The 18,038-nt window shown below is 39.4% G+C and overlaps 1 protein-coding gene across 3 annotated transcripts in view; it reads left to right on the forward strand.

Annotated features, from left to right (window-relative positions):
• The first annotated feature begins 224 nt into the window (after positions 1-224).
• The window catches only part of HIKESHI (heat shock protein nuclear import factor hikeshi), a 49,891-nt gene continuing 32,077 nt past the window's right edge, over positions 225-18,038 (forward strand). Inside the window, exons 1-2 of one of the 3 annotated variants that reach the window (XM_055283162.2) lie at positions 225-498; positions 4,277-4,514. In XM_055283162.2, the coding sequence (XP_055139137.1) occupies positions 469-498; positions 4,277-4,514 (268 nt within the window). In that variant the 5' untranslated portion in view covers positions 225-468. Of the gene's footprint in view, positions 499-1,399; positions 1,480-4,276; positions 4,515-18,038 lie in introns of those variants that run through there. The other 2 variants (XM_055283163.2, XM_063641526.1) reach the window with 2 other exon arrangements.

An 18,038-nucleotide genomic window follows, 5' to 3' on the forward strand; every position in this document is an offset into this window, starting at 1 on the left:
CCGTTAATCTCTCTCAGATGTCACAGAAACGTTAGAAGCATCTCCTCCCAGGATTGTACATGGAAATGAGGGATCCACAGATTGTGTGGCTATAAAACACCCGGACTACCGATCCCAGTGTGCAAAGCCTCCGGGTTTACCTTCCCGGAAACCGGCGCAGTGCCCTCTGGGACTCGTTCTGGGACTTGTAGTCTTGTACTGGCGCTGGCCCGCCTTTCTTCCTTAGTGGGGAAACCGGGAGTAAGCCCCGGAAGTACTTGTTGCCTGAGCAGCGTGCTGCTTAGGAAGAGAGGGTCAGAGGTCGCGGGGGCAGAGGCGTTCTTGCCGCTGGCCCAGTCACTATGTAGTGGAGGGGCAGACACCCTCCCGCAAATTCTGGAAGGTTCTTAGTCTCGACTAGGGCAGTAGCCCCGGGACTCCTAGTCGCCGGCTTCAGGTCACTGCCGGCTGAACGGAGCTGCCGTCGCCATGTTTGGCTGCTTGGTGGCGGGGAGGCTGGTGAGGATGGGACCGGGTGGTATCAGGAAGGGGTCAGGATACCGAGGGCGAAGCCGTGCGGCAGGGAGGGTGCGCAGGCGCTAGGGATGCGGGGAAGCCCACTTAACTGTATTTTGGGTGCGTATGTGAGGCTGGAGCGTGGGAAGCTGGGTGCTCTCCTTTGCTCAGCTCTATTCAGATTCTTTCGAATAGTAGTCACAGTATAAGTTGGCATTTATTAAGTGTGCATTTGTACCAAGTACTGGGCTAAGTGCTATGCACGCCTTTGGTCACTCTGCCTTATGTGTGGCGCTTATTTGGCACTTTGAACTTAATCCTTATAACTCGTGAGATGGTCTTTATCTTTGACATTTTGCAGTTACGGAACTAAGTTCAATCGCCAGTATAAATACCTCCTTTATTAACTTGAGGTAGAGGTGAATTTGGGATTGAATCTGGTCTATAGCAAACCGTTTTTCAAAGATTAAGGTGCTCAGGGAATGTATATCTTTTGGGTCCCTTTGGAAGAATCCGAGCAAAAATATGCTTAATTTAATTGGAAGTTGGCTGAAACTTAATGAGTGAGCCGTATCTGAGATAACCAGAGAAGGATGCGAGTAGTGTGTTTCCTTATTGGTCAAAATAGATAACTTACCTTGCCAAATTGTTAGAGTAAATGAGAACAACACCTGGAATTCTTTAGGAATAATCTGGAAGGTGAATCTTGTTTGTTTCCTTAGAAACCACACAGACATCAATTTTCAGGCCCGATTCCTTTCCCCTAGTAGTATTTTTCCTTCTTTTTTCTCCTGGCTTTTTAAAATGTTGCAGTCCCTTTGCTGAATTGTCTTTTTTTCCCATCAAGTTTTGATAATGTATTGTATTCTGTACATATACAGTTCTAAGAAGCCAGAAAGATAAATTGGAGTTGACTAGCCTCATAAAGTTTGCTCTTGAATGACTGGGAGACCGCTGTGGTGATGGTGGTAATTCATAATCCTGGTGAGATAATTTTGCCCTGCTCTTAATAGGGAAAAAGAAAGGACAAATCTGGAATGATTGTGTGACTCAGACGAGTGAGTGTTATTGATGAATGACATTAAAATTGTGTTTCTTAAAGAATAAAAAGCCTATTTGGAATCCATGTATCTCTCACGTTGTCAACTAATTTGGAAGGAAATTTAGTTATGGTGATACCTGCCTCTATATATTGGGGATACTTGGTCCTTTAATTATGGAGTATTAGGACACATCAAAGTGAAGGACAAATAGACCTAGTGGCATCTCAAAACTTAACTACATGACTCTGTTATAAGAAAAATCCACTTATCTAAACTTATGAACCCAGTTTTTATTTCTTAAGATTTTTTTCTTAAAGAGATACACCTTTTCTTAATGTCAAAAATTAGAGTGTGATGATACAGATTTGCAGACTGTTCAGTACCTATACAAAGTTGACACTTAAGAAATATTTATTTTGCCAGGTGGTTATTTCAAGACTCATAAGTAATAGTTTCCCATGCTTTTTAGGTTATATGCATGCCAAAGACTGGTGAAATTGAATTTAATACTAATACAGGCCATTTGGTTTATGTTCTTCCTTTGTGTTATTCTTTATACTAAAGCTGGAGGATTTTAAAGTGGGTCAGAATACTTCTGAAGACGGAATCAGAATTTGACTTTAGGAACACTCAGCCTTTCTATCTTGGGACTTAATTTAGGGCAGGCAGTTGATACTACTTTATAACTAATAGATAGTTGAAATTACATAGCAGTATATTTTTCTTAAGTTTCTTTGTATCAGTAGATAGGATATTATAGAGGGAAAACTTACCTAACACACATATTTTCTCTGTAAGGCATGTCATAGCCTTCTTGCACTTAGGAAGACTAGCCAGCACTTGGACTTGGTCATTTTAAACAGCACGATCACCAACAAAAATCACAAAAATGCTTTAAATAGATGAGACTGTGAAAAGGACACTTTTTCATATTATTAGGACTGAAACAAGATGGCATGTTCCACCTCAGCCGCCAGTGTGTGAGTTGCACAACTCACTGTTTTTTTTTTTTTTTTTTTTTTGAGACGGAGTCTTACCCTGTCAGCCAGGCTGGAGTGCAATGGTGTGATCTCCGCTCATGGCAACCTCCGCCTCCAGGTTCAAGCGATTCTCATGCCTCAGCCTCCTGAGTAGCTGAGACTACAGGCGGGTGCCTCCATGCCCAGCTAATTTTTATATTTTTTAGTAGAGACTAAGTTTCGCCATGTTGGCCAGGCTGATCTGGAACTCCTGACCTCAGGTGATCCACCCGCCTTGGCCTCCCAAAGTGCTGGGATTACAGGCGTGAGCCACTGCGCCAGGCCTACAACTCACATTTTTTGCTACTGTTCTTATGAGTATGTCCATGAATGACTGCAGAAATGCAGCAAGCATTGATTTGGGATTACAAGTTAGTTTTAGTGAGTAGATGAATTCAGATACAGGATTTGTGAATAAGGAGGATTGCCTAATTACTTCTGGATTGCTTACCTATTTTAATTACCTGAGATTCTTTCTTTTGTTTATTTTTGAGACGGTCACGCTCTGTCATCCAGGCTGTAGTGCAGTGGTGGGACCTCGGCTCGCTGCAGCCTTGACATCCCGGGTTCAAGTGATTATCTGGTCTTAGCCTCCCGAGTAGCTGGGACCCAAGGCACATGCCACCACCCCTGGGTAATTTTTGTATTTTTTGTAGAGATGGGATTTTGCCATGTTGCCCTGGCTGGTCTTGAACTCCTGAGCTCAAGCCAGCTGCCTGCTTCGACCTCCCAAAGTGCTGGGATTACAGGCATGAGCCACTGTGCCTGGCCCCTTTATCTTTAAGCTGGAGAGTGAGAGCTTAGGTGATGTGTTTTGAATAACCTTTCATTTTTACAACATTCTGAAGCTATAGATATTTTTATTTATTTTTTTGAGACGGAGTTTAGCTCTTGTCACCCAGGCTGGTGCAATGGCGCGATCTCAGCTCACTGCAACCTCTACCTCCTGGGTTCAAGTGATTCCCCTGCCTTAGCCTCCCGAGTACGTGGGATTACAGGCATGTGCCACCACGCCTGGCTAATTTTGTATTTTTAGTAGAAATGGGGTTTCTCCATGTTGGCCAGGCTGGTCTCGAACTCCTGACCTCAGGTGATCCTGGCCTCCCCAAGTGCCAGGATTACAGCCAAGAGCCACCGTGCCTGGCCTAGTTATTTTTTATGTAAGTAAAATCCTTTCAGGGCACCTCTGAAATAACTTATTTTTATTTTTATTTTTATTTTATTTTTAGTTTTTGAGACAGAGTTTTGCTCTTGTTGCCCAGGCTGGAGTGCAATGGTATGGTCTCAGCTCACTGCAACATCTACCTCCCAGGTTCAAGTGATTCTCCTGCCTCAGCCTCCCGAGTAGCTGGGAATACTTATGCATGAGCCACCATACCTGGCTAATTTTTGTATTTTTAGGAGAGATGGGGTTTTGCCATGTTGGCCAAGCTGGTCTTGAACTCCTGATCTCAGGTGATCTGCCCGCCTTGGCCTCCCACAAAGTGCTGGGATTACAGGTGTGAGCCACTGTGCTCCACCCGAGTTATATTTTTAAAAGATTGCATTTAGTAGATTATGATTGTAAAACTAAGTATGTATTTAAGACTATCAGGTTTAACATTCTATTTGGTAAAAAGACTAATGGATTATGCTGGTAATATAACTTACAAATGATACTGTTAAGAGTTACAGAAACTCATAGAACTATCGAACTGAGACAAGTTTCTTATTTTCTAGGTGCAAACAGCTGCGCAGCAAGTGGCAGAGGATAAATTTGTTTTTGACTTACCTGATTATGAAAGTATCAACCATGTTGTGGTTTTTATGCTGGGAACAATCCCATTTCCTGAGGGAATGGGAGGATCTGTCTACTTTTCTTATCCTGATTCAAATGGAATGCCAGTATGGCAACTCCTAGGATTTGTCACGAATGGGAAGCCAAGTGCCATCTTCAAAATTTCAGGTCTTAAATCTGGTAAGAATAATATATTAAAGTAGTTTTATAATTAATCAAACTTTTTTCTTAAATAGCATAACATGGAATATGGCTTTTTCCCCTTTCGATTGTGTTTTTCTGGTTGTTAAAGTAATACAAAACATTATTTTTTTTTTAAAAAAAGACAATACAGAAACATTTGAAAAATAGTGAAAGACTTCCTTGGCTCCTCTTGTTGTTCATTTTGTGTAGTATAACCTTCATAAAAATATTTTTTTTGGCCGGGCGCAGTGGCTCATGCCTGTAATCCTAGCACTTTGGGAGGCCCAGGCGGGCGGATCATGAGGTCAGGAGATCGAGACCATCCTGGATAACACAGTGAAACCCTGTCTCTACTAAAAAAATACAAAAAAATTACCTGGGCGTGGTGGTGGGCGCCTGTAGTCCCAACTACTCGGGAGGCTGAGGCAGGAGAATGGTGTGAACCTGCGAGGCAGAGCTTGCAGTGAGCCCAGATTGTGCCACTGCACTGCAGCCTGGGTGACAGAGCAAGACTCTGTCTCAAAAAAAAAAAAAAAAGTATATATAAAATATATATTCTATATAAAATATATATTCTATATAGAATATATATTCTATATAAAATATATATTCTATATAAAATATAGAATATATAAAATATACATTATTTATAAAATATATATTCTATATAAATATATATTATATATAAAATATATAATATATAAAATATATAGAATATATAAAATATATATAATATATAAAATTAATATATAAAATATATATAATATAAAATATGTATATTTATAAAATTTATAATGTATAAAATATATATTATATAATGCATAAAATATATAATATATAAAATATATATAATGTATAAAATATATAATATATAAATATATATAAAATATATACAATGTATAAAATATATATTATATATAAAATATGTATAAAATATGTACAATGTATAAAATATATATTACATATCAAATATATATAATGTATAAAATATGTATTATATATCTATATATAATGTATACAATATACAAATATATATTATATATATTTTATATATAATATATGTTATAACTAATATATTTTATATATAATTAATATATAATATATAATATATTTTATGTATAATTTATAATATATTATAACTATATAATATATTTTATATATATTATATGTTATATATAAAATATATATTATATATAAAATATATATAATATATAAAATATACATATACACACATGCATGTGCTAAGTGAAAAGATAAACCAGATAGACTTGTATACAGCAAATAGAATAGAAGTACTTATTTTCTTCTGTTAAGATCATTGAATGAGATTTGATCACCCCACCAATGTTCTTTTGGTTCTGTTGACATTGCAGAGCCATAATTCTTTTTATTTATTTATTTATTTATTATACTTTAACTTCTAGGGTACATGTGTACAACGTGCAGGTTCATTACATATGTATACATGTGCCATTTTGGTGTGCTGCACCCGTTAACTCGTCATTTACGTTAGGTATATCTCCTAATGCTATCCCTCCCCACTCCCTACACCCCACAACAGGCCCCGGTGTCTGATGTTCCGCTTCCTGTGTCCAAGTGTTCTCATTGTTCAGTTCCCGTCTATGATTGAGAACATGCAGTGTTTGGTTTTCTGTCCTTGCAATAGTTTGCTCAGAATGATGGTTTCCAGCTTCATCCATGTCCCTACAAAGGACATGAACTCATCATTTTTTATGGCTGCATAGTATTCCATGGTGTATATGTGCCATATTTTCTTAATCCAGTCTATCATTGATGGACATTTGGGTTAGTTCCAAGTCTTTGCTATTGTGAATAGTGCCACAGTAAACATAGGTGTGCATGTGTCTTTATAGCAGCATGATTTATAATCCTTTGGGTATATGCCCAGTAAAGGGATGGCTGGGTCAAATGGTATTTCTAGTTCAAGATCCTTGAGGAATTGCCACACTGTCTTCCACAATGGTTGAACTAGTTTACAGTCCCACCAACAGTGTAAAAGTGTTCCTATTTCTCCACATGATCTCCAGCACCTGTTGTTTCCTGACTTTTTAATGATCGCCATTCTAACTGGTGTGAGATGGTATCTCATTGTGGTTTTGATTTGCATTTCTCTGATGGCCAGTGATGATGAGCATTTTTTCATGTGTCTGTTGGCTATGTACATATCTTCTTTGGAGAAGTGTCTGTTCATATCCTTTGCCCACTGTTTGATGGGGCTGTTTGATTTTTTCTTGTAAATTTGTTTAAGTTCTTTGTAGATTCTGGATATTAGCCCTTTGTCAGATGAGTAGATTGCAGAAATTTTCTCCCATTCTGTGGGTTGCGTGTTCACTCTGATGGTAGTTTCTTTTGCTGTGCAGAAGCTCTTTAGTTTAATTAGATCTGATTTGTCAATTTTGGCTTTTGTTGCCATTGCTTTTGGTGTTTTAGACATGAATTCCTTTCCCATGCCTATGTCCTGAATGGTATTGCCTAGGTTTTCTTCTAGCGTTTTTATGGTTTTAGGTCTAACATTTAAGTCTTTAATCCATCTTGAATTAATTTTTGTATAAGGTGTAAGGAAGGGATCCAGTTTCAGCTTTCTACATGTGGCTAGCCAGTTTTCCCAGCAACATTTATTAAATAGGGAATCCTTTCCCCATTGCTTGTTTTTGTCAGGTTTGTCAAAGATTAGATGGTTTTAGATGTGTGGTATTATTTCCGAGGGCTCTATTCTGTTCCATTGGTCTATATCTCTTATTTTGGTTCCCATGCTGTTTTGGTTACTGTAGCCTTGTAGTATAGTTTGAAGTCAGGTAGCGTGATGTCTCCAACCTTGTTCTTTTGGCTTAGGATTGTCTTGGCAATGCGGGCTCTTTTTTGGTTCCATATGAACTTTAAAGTAGTTTTTTCCAATTCTGTGAAGAAAGTCATTGGTAGCTTGATGGGGATGGCATTGAATCTATAAATTACCTTGGGCAGTATGGCCATTTTCACAATATTGATTCTTCCTGTCCATGAGCATGGAATGTTCTTCCATTTGTTTGTATCCTCTTTTATTTTGTTGAGCCGTGGTTTGCAGTTCTCCTTGAAGAGGTCCTTCACATCCCTTGTAAGTTGGATTCCTAGGTATTTTATTCTCTTTGAAGCAATTGTGAATGGGAGTTCACTTAGGATTTGGCTCTCTGTTTGCCTGTTATTGGTGTATAGGAATGCTTGTGGTTTTTGCACATTGATTTTGTATCCTGAGACTTTGCTGAAGTTGCTTATGAGCTTAAGGAGATTTTGGGCTTAGACAATGGGGTCTTCTGTTTTTTTTTTTTTTTTTTTTTTTTTTTTGAGACAGGAGTCTTGCTCTGTCGCCCAGGCTGGAGTGCAGTGGCGCAATCTCGGCTCACTGCAAGCTCCGCCTCCCGGGTTCACGCCATTCTCCTGCCTCAGCCTCTCCGAGTAGCTGGGACTACAGGCGCCCGCCACCACGCCCGGCTAATTTTTTTTTTTTTGTATTTTTAGTAGAGACGGGGTTTCACCGTGGTCTCGATCTCCTGACCTCATGATCCGCCCGCCTCGGCCTCCCAAAGTGCTGGGATTACAAGCGTGAGCCACCGCGCCCGGCCGACAATGGGGTCTTCTAAATATACAATGTCATCTGCAAACAGGGACAATTTGACTTCCTCTTTTACTAATTGAATACCTTTTATTTCTTTCTCTTGCCTGATTGCCCTGGCCAGAACTTACAACACTATGTTGAATAGGAGGGGTGAGACAGGGCATCCCTGTCTTGTGCCAGTTTTCAAAGAGAATGCTTCCTGTTTTTGCCCATTCAGTATGATATTGGGTGTGGGTTTGTCATAAATAGCTTTTGTTATTTTGAGATACGTGCCATCAATACCAAGTTTATTGGGAGTTTTTAGCATGAAGGGCTGTTGAATTTTGTCAAAGGCCTTTTCTGCATCTGTTGAGATAATCATGTGGTTTTTGTCTTTGATTCTTTTTATATGATGGATTACATTTATTGATTTGCGTATGTTGAACCAGCCTTGCATCCCAGGGATGAAGCCAACTTGATCGTGGTGGATAAGCTTTTTGATGTGCTGCTGGATTCGGTTTGCCAGTATTTTATTGAGGATTTTTGCATTGATGTTCCTCAGGGATACTGGTCTAAAATTCTCTTTTTTTGTTTTCTCTGCTAGGCTTTGGTATCAGGATGATGTTGCCCTCATGAAATGAATTAGGGAGGATTCCCTCTTTTGCTATTAATTGGGATAGTTTCAGATGGAATGGTACCAGCTATTCTTTGTACCTCTGGTAGAATTCGGCTATGAATCCTTCTGGTCCTGGGCTTTTTTTGCTTGGTAGGCTATTAATTATTGCCTCAATTTCAGAGCCTGTTATTGGTCTATTCAGGGATTCAACTTCTTCCTGGTTTAGTCTTGGGAGGGTGTATGTGTCAAGGAATTTATCCATTTCTTCTAGATTTTCTAGTTTATTTGCATAGAGGTGTTTATAGTATTCTTTGATGGTAGTTTGTATTTCTGTGGGATCGGTGGTGATATCCCCTTTATCATTTTTTATTGCATCTATTTGATTCTTCTCTCTTTTCTTCTTTATTAGTCTTGCTAGCAGTCTATCAATTTTGTTGATCTTTCCAAAACCCAGCTCCTGGATTCATTGATTTTTTGAAGGGTTTTTTTGTGTCTCTATCTCCTTCACTTCTGCTCTGATCTTGTTTATTTCTTGCCTTCTGCTAGCTTTTGAATGTGTTTGCTCTTGCTTCTCTAGTTCTTTTAATTGTGATGTTAGGGTGTCAATTTTAGATCTTTCCTACTTTCTTTTGTGGTCATTTAGTGCTATAAATTTCCCTCTACACACTGCTTTGAATGTGTCCCAGAGATTCTGGTATGTTGTGTCTTTGTTCTCATTGATTTCAAAAAACATCTTTATTTCTGCCTTCATTTCGTTATGTACCCAGTAGTCATTCAGGAGCAGGTTGTTCAGTTTCCATGTAGTTGAGCGGTTTTGAGTGAGTTTCTGAATCCTGAGTTCTAGTTTGATTGCACTGTGGTCTGAGAGACAGTTTGTTATAATTTCTGTTCTTTTACATTTGCTGAGGAGTGCTTTACTTCCAACTATGTGGTCAATGTTGGAATAAGTGCGATGTGGTGCTGAGAAGAATGTATATTCTGTTGATTTGGGGTGGAGAGTTCTGTAGATGTCTATTAGGTCTGCTTGGTGCAGAGCTGAGTTCAATTCCTGGATATCGTTTTTAACTTTCTGTCTGGTTGATCTGTCAAATGTTGACTATGGGTTGTTAAAGTCTCCCATTATTATTGTGTGGGAGTCTAAGTCTTTTTGTAAGTCTCTAAGGACTTGCTTTATAAATCTGGGTGCTCCTGTATTGGGTGCATATGTATTTAGGATAGTTAGCTCTTCTTGTTGAATTGATCCCTTTATCATTATGTAATGGCCTTGTCTCTTTTGATCTTTGTTGGTTTAAAGTCTGTTTTATCAGAGACTAGGATTACAACCCCTGCCTTTTTTTCTTTTCCATTTGCTTGATAGATCTTCCTCCATCTCTTTATTTTGAGCCTATGTGTGTCTCTGCACGTGAGATGGGTCTCCTGAATACAGCACACTGATGGGTCTTGACTCTTTATCCAATTTGCCAGTCTGTGTCTTTTAATTGGAGCATTTAGCTCATTTGTATTTAAGGTTAATATTGTTATGTGTGAATTTGGTCCTGTGATTATGATGTTAGCTGGTTATTTTGCTCATTAGTTGATGCAGTTGCTTCCTAGCATTAATGGTCTTTACAATTTCCATGGTTTTGCAATGGCTGGTACCAGTTGTTCCTTTTCATATTTAGTGCTTCCTTCAGGAGCTCTTGTAAGGGAGGCCTGGTGGTGACAAAATCTCTCAGCATTTGTTTGTCTGTAAAGGATTTTATTTCTCCTTCACTTATGAAGCTTAGTTTGGCTGGATATGAAAGTCTGGGTTGAAAATTCTTTTCTTTAAGAATGTTGAATATTGGCCCCCACTCTCTTCTGGCTTGTAGAGTTTCTGTCGAGCGGTCTGCTGTTAGTGAGATGGGCTTCCTTTTGTGGATAACCCGACCTTTCTCTCTGGCTGCCCTTAACATTTTTTCCTTCAACTTTGGTGAATCTAACAATTATGTGTCTTGGAGTTGCTCTTCTCAGGGAGTATCTTTGTGGCATTTGCAGAGCCGTAATTCTTTGTGGCATTTTGTGAAGAAATGTGAGAATGAAACTAGATTAGGTGCCGTTTATATCTATTGAAACTCTGGTTCCCTTGAAAATTTAGATGAAGACAGACCTGAAATTTCCTTTTTAAAAATTTTTAATTATTTTATTTATGTTTGAGATGGAGTTTTGCTCTAGTTGCCCAGGCTGAGTGCAATGGCACAATCTTTGCTCACTGCAGTCTCTGCCTCCCAGGTTCAAGTGATTGTCCTGCCTCAGGCTGCTGAGTACTTGGGATTATAGGCGCCCGCCACCACACCTTGCTAATTTTTTGTATTTTTAGTAGAGATGGGGTTTCACAGTGTCGGCCAGGCTGGTCTTGAACTCCTGACCTTAGGTGATCCACCCACCTCGGCCTCCCAAAGTGCTGGGATTACAGGCGTGAAAATTCTTAAAATAAAAATATATATTCTCCTAGAAACTGTTTATGGAGTCCAAGGAAAAATTATATTTAGGTACCATGTAGGTAACATGTTTGTATATTTACCAAACATTTGTGTGTCTGTTATGGGGATATAAAGGTAACGATTAAGTTCTTGCCTGAGATAACTCATAGAGGAAGATATTTCTGTAGACCAGTAATTGGAATGGTGAAAAGTAATAGTGGATGTTTGTACAAAGTACGCAGGGAGAATAGAAAACGTAGCAATTAACTCTTAAGTGGGTTGGGGAAGCTTTCCTGGAGGAGCTGATGTTGGAGCTCTTCAGCAGACAAGTAGGACTTTGTCAGGCCTGTGAGAGATCTATTGGGCATTCTTTTCCAGGTGGAGGTAATGGGGCATAAGGTGAAAGTTCGAAAGCATGATGTACTCAGAGTGACATCAGGGTATATGCGAGAAAGATAGGCATGGATTATGAAGTTTTATGTAGCACACTGACTCATTGGGAATGTAATAGATCAGCAGTTTTTAACATGCTTAGGTCACAGACCTATTCCATAGTATTCTAGAAAGTATGTGTACCATAATGTAAATACTCAAATATTTGCGTCTACTCTGAAGCCCATTCATGTATCTCTCCCCAAAAACAACTGCTCTTGTAGGTGTCGAGAAGCCAGTGAACAATTTTGGGTAAAGGAATGATAACAGATTTTATTTTGCTCTGAGGCCTCCGTGAAGAATGAACTGGGACAGTTCTACCTCCTCACAGAGGAGGTAGCTGTTAATGTTTTATATAGTTGGTATTCTACAAGGAGAAATGGGAGGCTGGGTGTGGTGGCTCATGCCTGTAATCCTAGCATTTTGGGAGGCCGAGGAGGTGGATTGCCTGAGCTCAAGAGTTTGAGACCAGCCTAAGCAACATGGTGGAACCCCCTGTGTAGTAAAATACAAAAAATTAGCCAGGCATGGTGGCATGTGCCTGTAGTCCCAGCTACTCGGGAGACTGAGGCATGAGAATCGCTTGAACCCAGGAGGTGGAGATTGCAGTTGCAGTGAGCCAAGATCATGCTACTACATTCCAGCTTGGGCGACAGAGTGAGACTCCATCTCAAAAGAAAAAGAAAAAAAAAAAGAAAGAAATGGGAGAGAGCAATATTTAAAGCTAAAAATTGTTTAGAATTGATGATAAATACTAATCTCTAGGTTTAAGGAGCAGATTAAGTCCCTATAGTCCTTCTCAGTGAGGGTTTCATGAGATAATTATCATAAATCCCTAAGGCTATGGTTCTTAAAGCATGAGCTCCTTCCTGATCTGCAGTTTCAACATCACCTGGGAATCTATTAGAAATGCCAATTCCTGGCAAGACTGCAGACCTGGTGACTCAGAAATTGGGTGTGGAATCTAGAAGTCTGTACTGTAATAAGTTCCCAAATGTTTGTGTTGCAAGCTAAAGTTTGAGAACTTCTGCCCTAGGGCATTCATGGTACACATACCCTTTATACATATGGCATAGTATTTGAACGATCTTTGGGAAAATTAAGATGGTAGTCACTTTTAAATCATTTTTTATTCTTCACTTTGGTTGTGCCTAGAAGTAGACAGTGTATCTGTAATTAGAAAAATATAAATAGATAATTCAGTACATTCTAGTAAAATTATTGAACATTAAATATAAAGTAATAAAGCAGCGAGAGAAAGTCATTTATAGCTGAACAGCAGTTAGTTTAGCAGACTTATCAAGAGCATTAATAGAAGCCAAAACCAAATAGAATAATATCATTAAAGTGCCAAGGAAAAATAAAATAACCTTCTTTTTTTTTTTTTTTTGAGACGGAGTTTCACTCTTATTTCCCAGGCTGGAGTGCAATAGCATGATCTCAGCTCACCACAACCTCCGCCTCCTGGGTTCAAGCAGTGCTCCCGCCTCAGCCTCCCAAGTAGCTGAGATTACAGGTGCACACCACCACGCCCAGCTAATTTTTGTATTTTTAGTAGAGACGGGGTTTCACCATGTTGGTCAGGCTGGTCTCGAACTCCTGACCTCAGCCTCCCAAAGTGCTGGGATTACAGGCATGAGCCACCATGCCTGGCCGGAAAAATAAAATAACTTTCTTTTTTTTTTTTTTTTTTTTTTTGAGACGGAGTCTAGCTCTGTCGCCCAGGCTGGAGTGCAGTGGCGCAGTCTCGGCTCACTGCAAGCTCCACCTCCCAGGTTCACGCCATTCTCCTGCCTCAGCCTCTCCGAGTAGCTGGGACTACAGGCGCCCGCCACCACGCCCGGCTAATTTTTTGTATTTTTAGTAGAGACAGGGTTTCACTGTGGTCTCGATCTCCTGACCTCGTGATCCGCCCGCCTCGGCCTCCCAAAGTGCTGGGATTACAAGCGTGAGCCACCGCGCCCGGCCAACTTTCAAAACTGTCATTCTAAAGTGAAGAAATATATTTTCAGATGGAGATGAAGAGTTTACCACTCAGATCATTAGCAAAAGAACTACTTACCAGAGGTAGTTGTACTTTATAAGAGGAAATTGAACCCAGAGCATAGAAAAGGATGGAAGACACAAAGTTAGCACAGAAATTGGTAAACCTATAGACAAATCTGGACAACTTGATTGTATAAAACAGCATAACAAACACACAAGAATTATTACTGTTCCAGAAAAAAACATATAAGATAGGGGTGGTAACCTGAGTTACTGTTTTTTGAGGTTTGGTTCTTAAAAAGGAGAGTAATAATAATGATTCTGCTTAGAAGTAATCCTATTAAAAATGTAAGTAAAAGTAAGCTGGGTGTGGTGGCACGTGCCAATAGCCCCAGCTACTCAGGAGATCAAGGTGAGAGGATTACTTGAGCCTAGGAGTCCAAGACCAGCTTGGGCAACATAGCAAGACTGTCTCCATTAAAAAAAAAAAAAAAAAAAAAGTGCACCTTCCATATCATTAGAGTAAGTGGAGGAAAGGTAGAAGAGAAAACAGTCCACTAGAATGTAGGAAAAGAGGAAAAAGAAAAGAAAGTCTGGTGCAGTGGCTCATGCCTGTAATCCCAACACTTTGGGAGGCCAAGGTAGGTGGATAACTTTAAGGTCAGAAGTTCAAGACCAGCCTGGCCAACATGGTAAAACCCTGTCTCCACTAAAAATACAAAAATTAACTGGATGTGGTGGCAGGAGCCCATAATCCCAGCTACTTGGAAGTCTGAGGCAGGAGAACCGCTTGAACCTGGGAGGTGGAGGTTGCAGTGAGCCGAGACCCCACCACGGCACTTTAGCCTGGGCGACAGAGTGAGACTCCATCTTCAAAAAATAAAATAAAATAAAATAAATTTAAAAAAGGAGGAAAGCAAAGAAAAAACATAGTGTAGTCAAAACAAAATAAGGCATTGGAAATAATTTAAACTATATCAGTTATATAAATCAGTTTATATAAGTGTTTATATAAATGTAAACAGATTAAACTTACCAGAGAAAACAGATTCCAGAATGAGATATTTTTATTTAAAGGCAGCAAACAAAATAATTATATTGCTGTTTATGAGTAATGAATCTGAAACATTCTTTTTTTTTTTTTTTTTTTTTTTTGAGACAGAGTATCGCTCTGTTGCCCAGGCTAGAGTGCAGTGGCACAATCTCGGCTCACTGTAAGCTCTGCCTCCTGGGGGGTCACGCCATTCTCCTGCATCAGCCTCCAGAGTACCTGGGACTACAGGTGCCCGCCACCACACCCGGTTAATTTTTGTATTTTTAGTAGAGACAGGGTTTCACGTTGTTAGCCAGGATGGTCTTGATCTCCTGACCTTGTGATCCACCTGCCTCGGCCTCCCAAAGTGCTGGGATTACAGGCGTGAGCCACCATGCCCGGCCGTGAATCTGAAACATTCTAACACAAGGAACCAAAAGAAAGCTTGTATAAGTATATGAATTGTAAGAAAAATTAGATTAGGCAGAAGTATTATCAAGGATAAAGAGATTCATTCATAAGGAATGAGATAATTTACTAGGAAGACTTAAGTATTTCTAAGAGGTTCAGTGAGTGGAGATTGTAACACTGCCCTCCAGCCTGGGCAACAGAGCAAGACTCTGTCTCAAAAACAGAAACAAAAAAAAGTCAGGTTGAATTGAATGATCTAAGTATTTAACATAAGCATTCCAAAGAAAGAAGAAAATGATGATGCTAAAAGTAGAAATTAATAATGGAAAACAAACAATAGAGAGGCTCAATGAAACCAAAATCTGGTTCTTTGAAAAGACTGATGAAAAGATGAGCCTCTAAAAAGATGAATCAAGGGCTGGGTGTGGTGGCTCATGCCTGTAATGCCTGTAATCCCATCACTTTGGGAGGCCGAGGGAGGTAGATCACCAGGAGTTCTTTTTTTTTTTTTTGAGACGGAGTCTTGCTGTGTCACCCAGGCTGGAGTGCAGTGGCGCGATCTCGGCTCACTGCAAGCTCCGCCTCCCGGGTTCAGGCCATTCTCCTGCCTCAGCCTCCCGAGGAGCTGGGACTACAGGCGCCCGCCAACACGCCCGGCTAATTTTTTGTATTTTTAGTAGAGACAGGGTTTCACCGTGTTAGCCAGGATGGTCTCGATCTCCTGACCTCGTGATCCGCCCGCCTCGGCCTCCCAAAGTGCTGGGATTACAGGCTTGAGCCACCGCGCCCGGCCCAGGAGTTCGAGACCAGCCTGGCTAATATGGTGAAACCTTGTCTCTACTAAAAATACAAAAAATTAGCTAGGTGTGGTGGTGCACGCCTGTTGTCCCAGCACTCGAGAGACTGAGGGGGGAGAATCGCTTGAGCCAGGGAGGCAGAGGTTGCAGTGAGCCGACATCACGCCACTGTACTCCAGCCTGGGCAATAGAAAAAAAACAAGAATGAAAAACGATGAATCAAGGAAAAAGAAAGCACAAATAATATTATTAAAAATGTGAAGAACAATAACTACAAGTTTAATAGAGTTTCAAATAAAATTTATAAAGTTTATGCCAGTACATTTGAAATGACATAGGAACAGACAAAATTGGCTATTTTCTAGAAGAATATATCAAACAAAACTGAAATAATTTACTTTCAAGAGTAGATTGAAATCCTGGATAGATGTAATATCAATAAAATTAAAATCAGTAATTAAAAATATACCTCTTCCTTCCTCATGCAGCCATCAGATGGGTTTACAAAGTTCTACTATACCTTTAAGAAACAAATTGTTCATATTTTATATAATTTTCAGAGAATACAGAAAGAGGCAAAGTTATTCAGTTTAATAAATTTTGAAGCCAGTATAACCTTCATACCAATAATGGCCAAAGACAATATGAGAGAGGATATTGGCCTTTGTCAATTTTATTTATTTGTAATTTTTATCTAGTACCTTAGTTACAAAATAAATTGAAGTTATTTAAAAAAATTTTATTACTAGAAAATTCAGGCATGTAGAAAACCAGATTTAAGTGGAATATTGATCCCCACTCTACTCATCCTCCAGCTTCAGAAATGACCACCTCATGGACAATGTTATTTTATTTAGATGCCCATTTACTTCTCCCTTTTCATATTATTTGAGAGCAGATTCTACAATTACAACATGTAATCTGTAAATATTTTAATGTATGTCTTTAAAAGACAGTTAAAAAAACTGTAATACTGTTACTACATCTAAAGATAATTTTTTGTTTGTTTGTTTTAGAGACAGGGTCTTACTCTGTTTTCCAGGCTGGAGTGCAATGTCCAGATTATAGCTCACTATAGCTTCAAACTCCTGGGCTCAAGCAATCCTCCTGCCTTAGCTTCCTAAGTAGCTAGGACTGCAGGTATGCACCACCACTTTGGCTGATTTATGTTTTGTAGAGATAGGGTCTTGCCATGTTGCCCAGGCTGGTCTCAAATTCCTGGCCTCAGGTGATCCTCTTGCCTTGGCCTTCCAGAAGTGCTGGGATTATAGGCATGAGCCACTGTGCCGGGACTAAAAATAATTTTTTTTTTTTTTTTGAGACCAGTCTCACTCTGTGGCCCAGGCCAGAGTGCAGTAGCAAGATTTCAGCTCACTGCAGCCTCAAGCTCCAGGGCTCAAGTGATCCTCCCACCTCAGCCTCCTGAGGAGCTAGGATCACAAGTGCACATCACCACACCTGGCTAATTTGTGTTTTTTTTTTTTTTTTTTTTTGTAGAGATGGGGTTTTGCCATGCTGCCCAGGCTGGTCTCGAACTCCTGGGCTCAAGCAGTCCACCTGCCTCAACCTCCCAAAGTGCTAGGATTACAGGCCTGAGTTATCACACCCAGCCCCAAAATGATTTTTTAGTACCAAATTGAATATCTGTAATCAGTGTTCAAATTGTCAGTGGTCTGAAAAGTTTTATGTTTATATAAGTTTTTAAATACTTGTAATCAACATCCATGTAAGGTCCTTACATGGCAATTGGTTGATCTCACAAGTGTCTTTTATACAAAGATAATGTATTCTCTCTTCTCCATTTCCAAGAAACTACTTGGGCTTAGCGGTTTAATCAGATTTTAGTTTTTTAAGTTTTGGCAGGATTCTTATAGGTGGTGGTGTTTTTTTCCACCAGGAAGTACATATATGGATATGTTTTTGTGTGAAACTTAGCAGCCATTTGTTTGTAATTTATTAATTCAGTAGGGGTTCAAAATGATAGTGTTCTAATTTTGTCATTTTATTTATTATCTGTAAAGTCTGTAGAGATAAACTTGCATATCTACTGTTTTGTTACCCAGGGATGGAGTTGTCATTGGAAAGGCAGGATAAATGCTTCATTCTTTCTTTTTATGTATGAATGTTCAAAAATGAGTTGATTCCCTAGCATCCTTCAAAGATACTTAAACAATTTTTTTAAAGAATTATGAAATCATGGATATATGTGTTTAGAT

Source organism: Symphalangus syndactylus, chromosome 6 (assembly GCF_028878055.3).
Source record: "Symphalangus syndactylus isolate Jambi chromosome 6, NHGRI_mSymSyn1-v2.1_pri, whole genome shotgun sequence".
Taxonomy (NCBI): Eukaryota; Metazoa; Chordata; class Mammalia; order Primates; family Hylobatidae; genus Symphalangus; species Symphalangus syndactylus.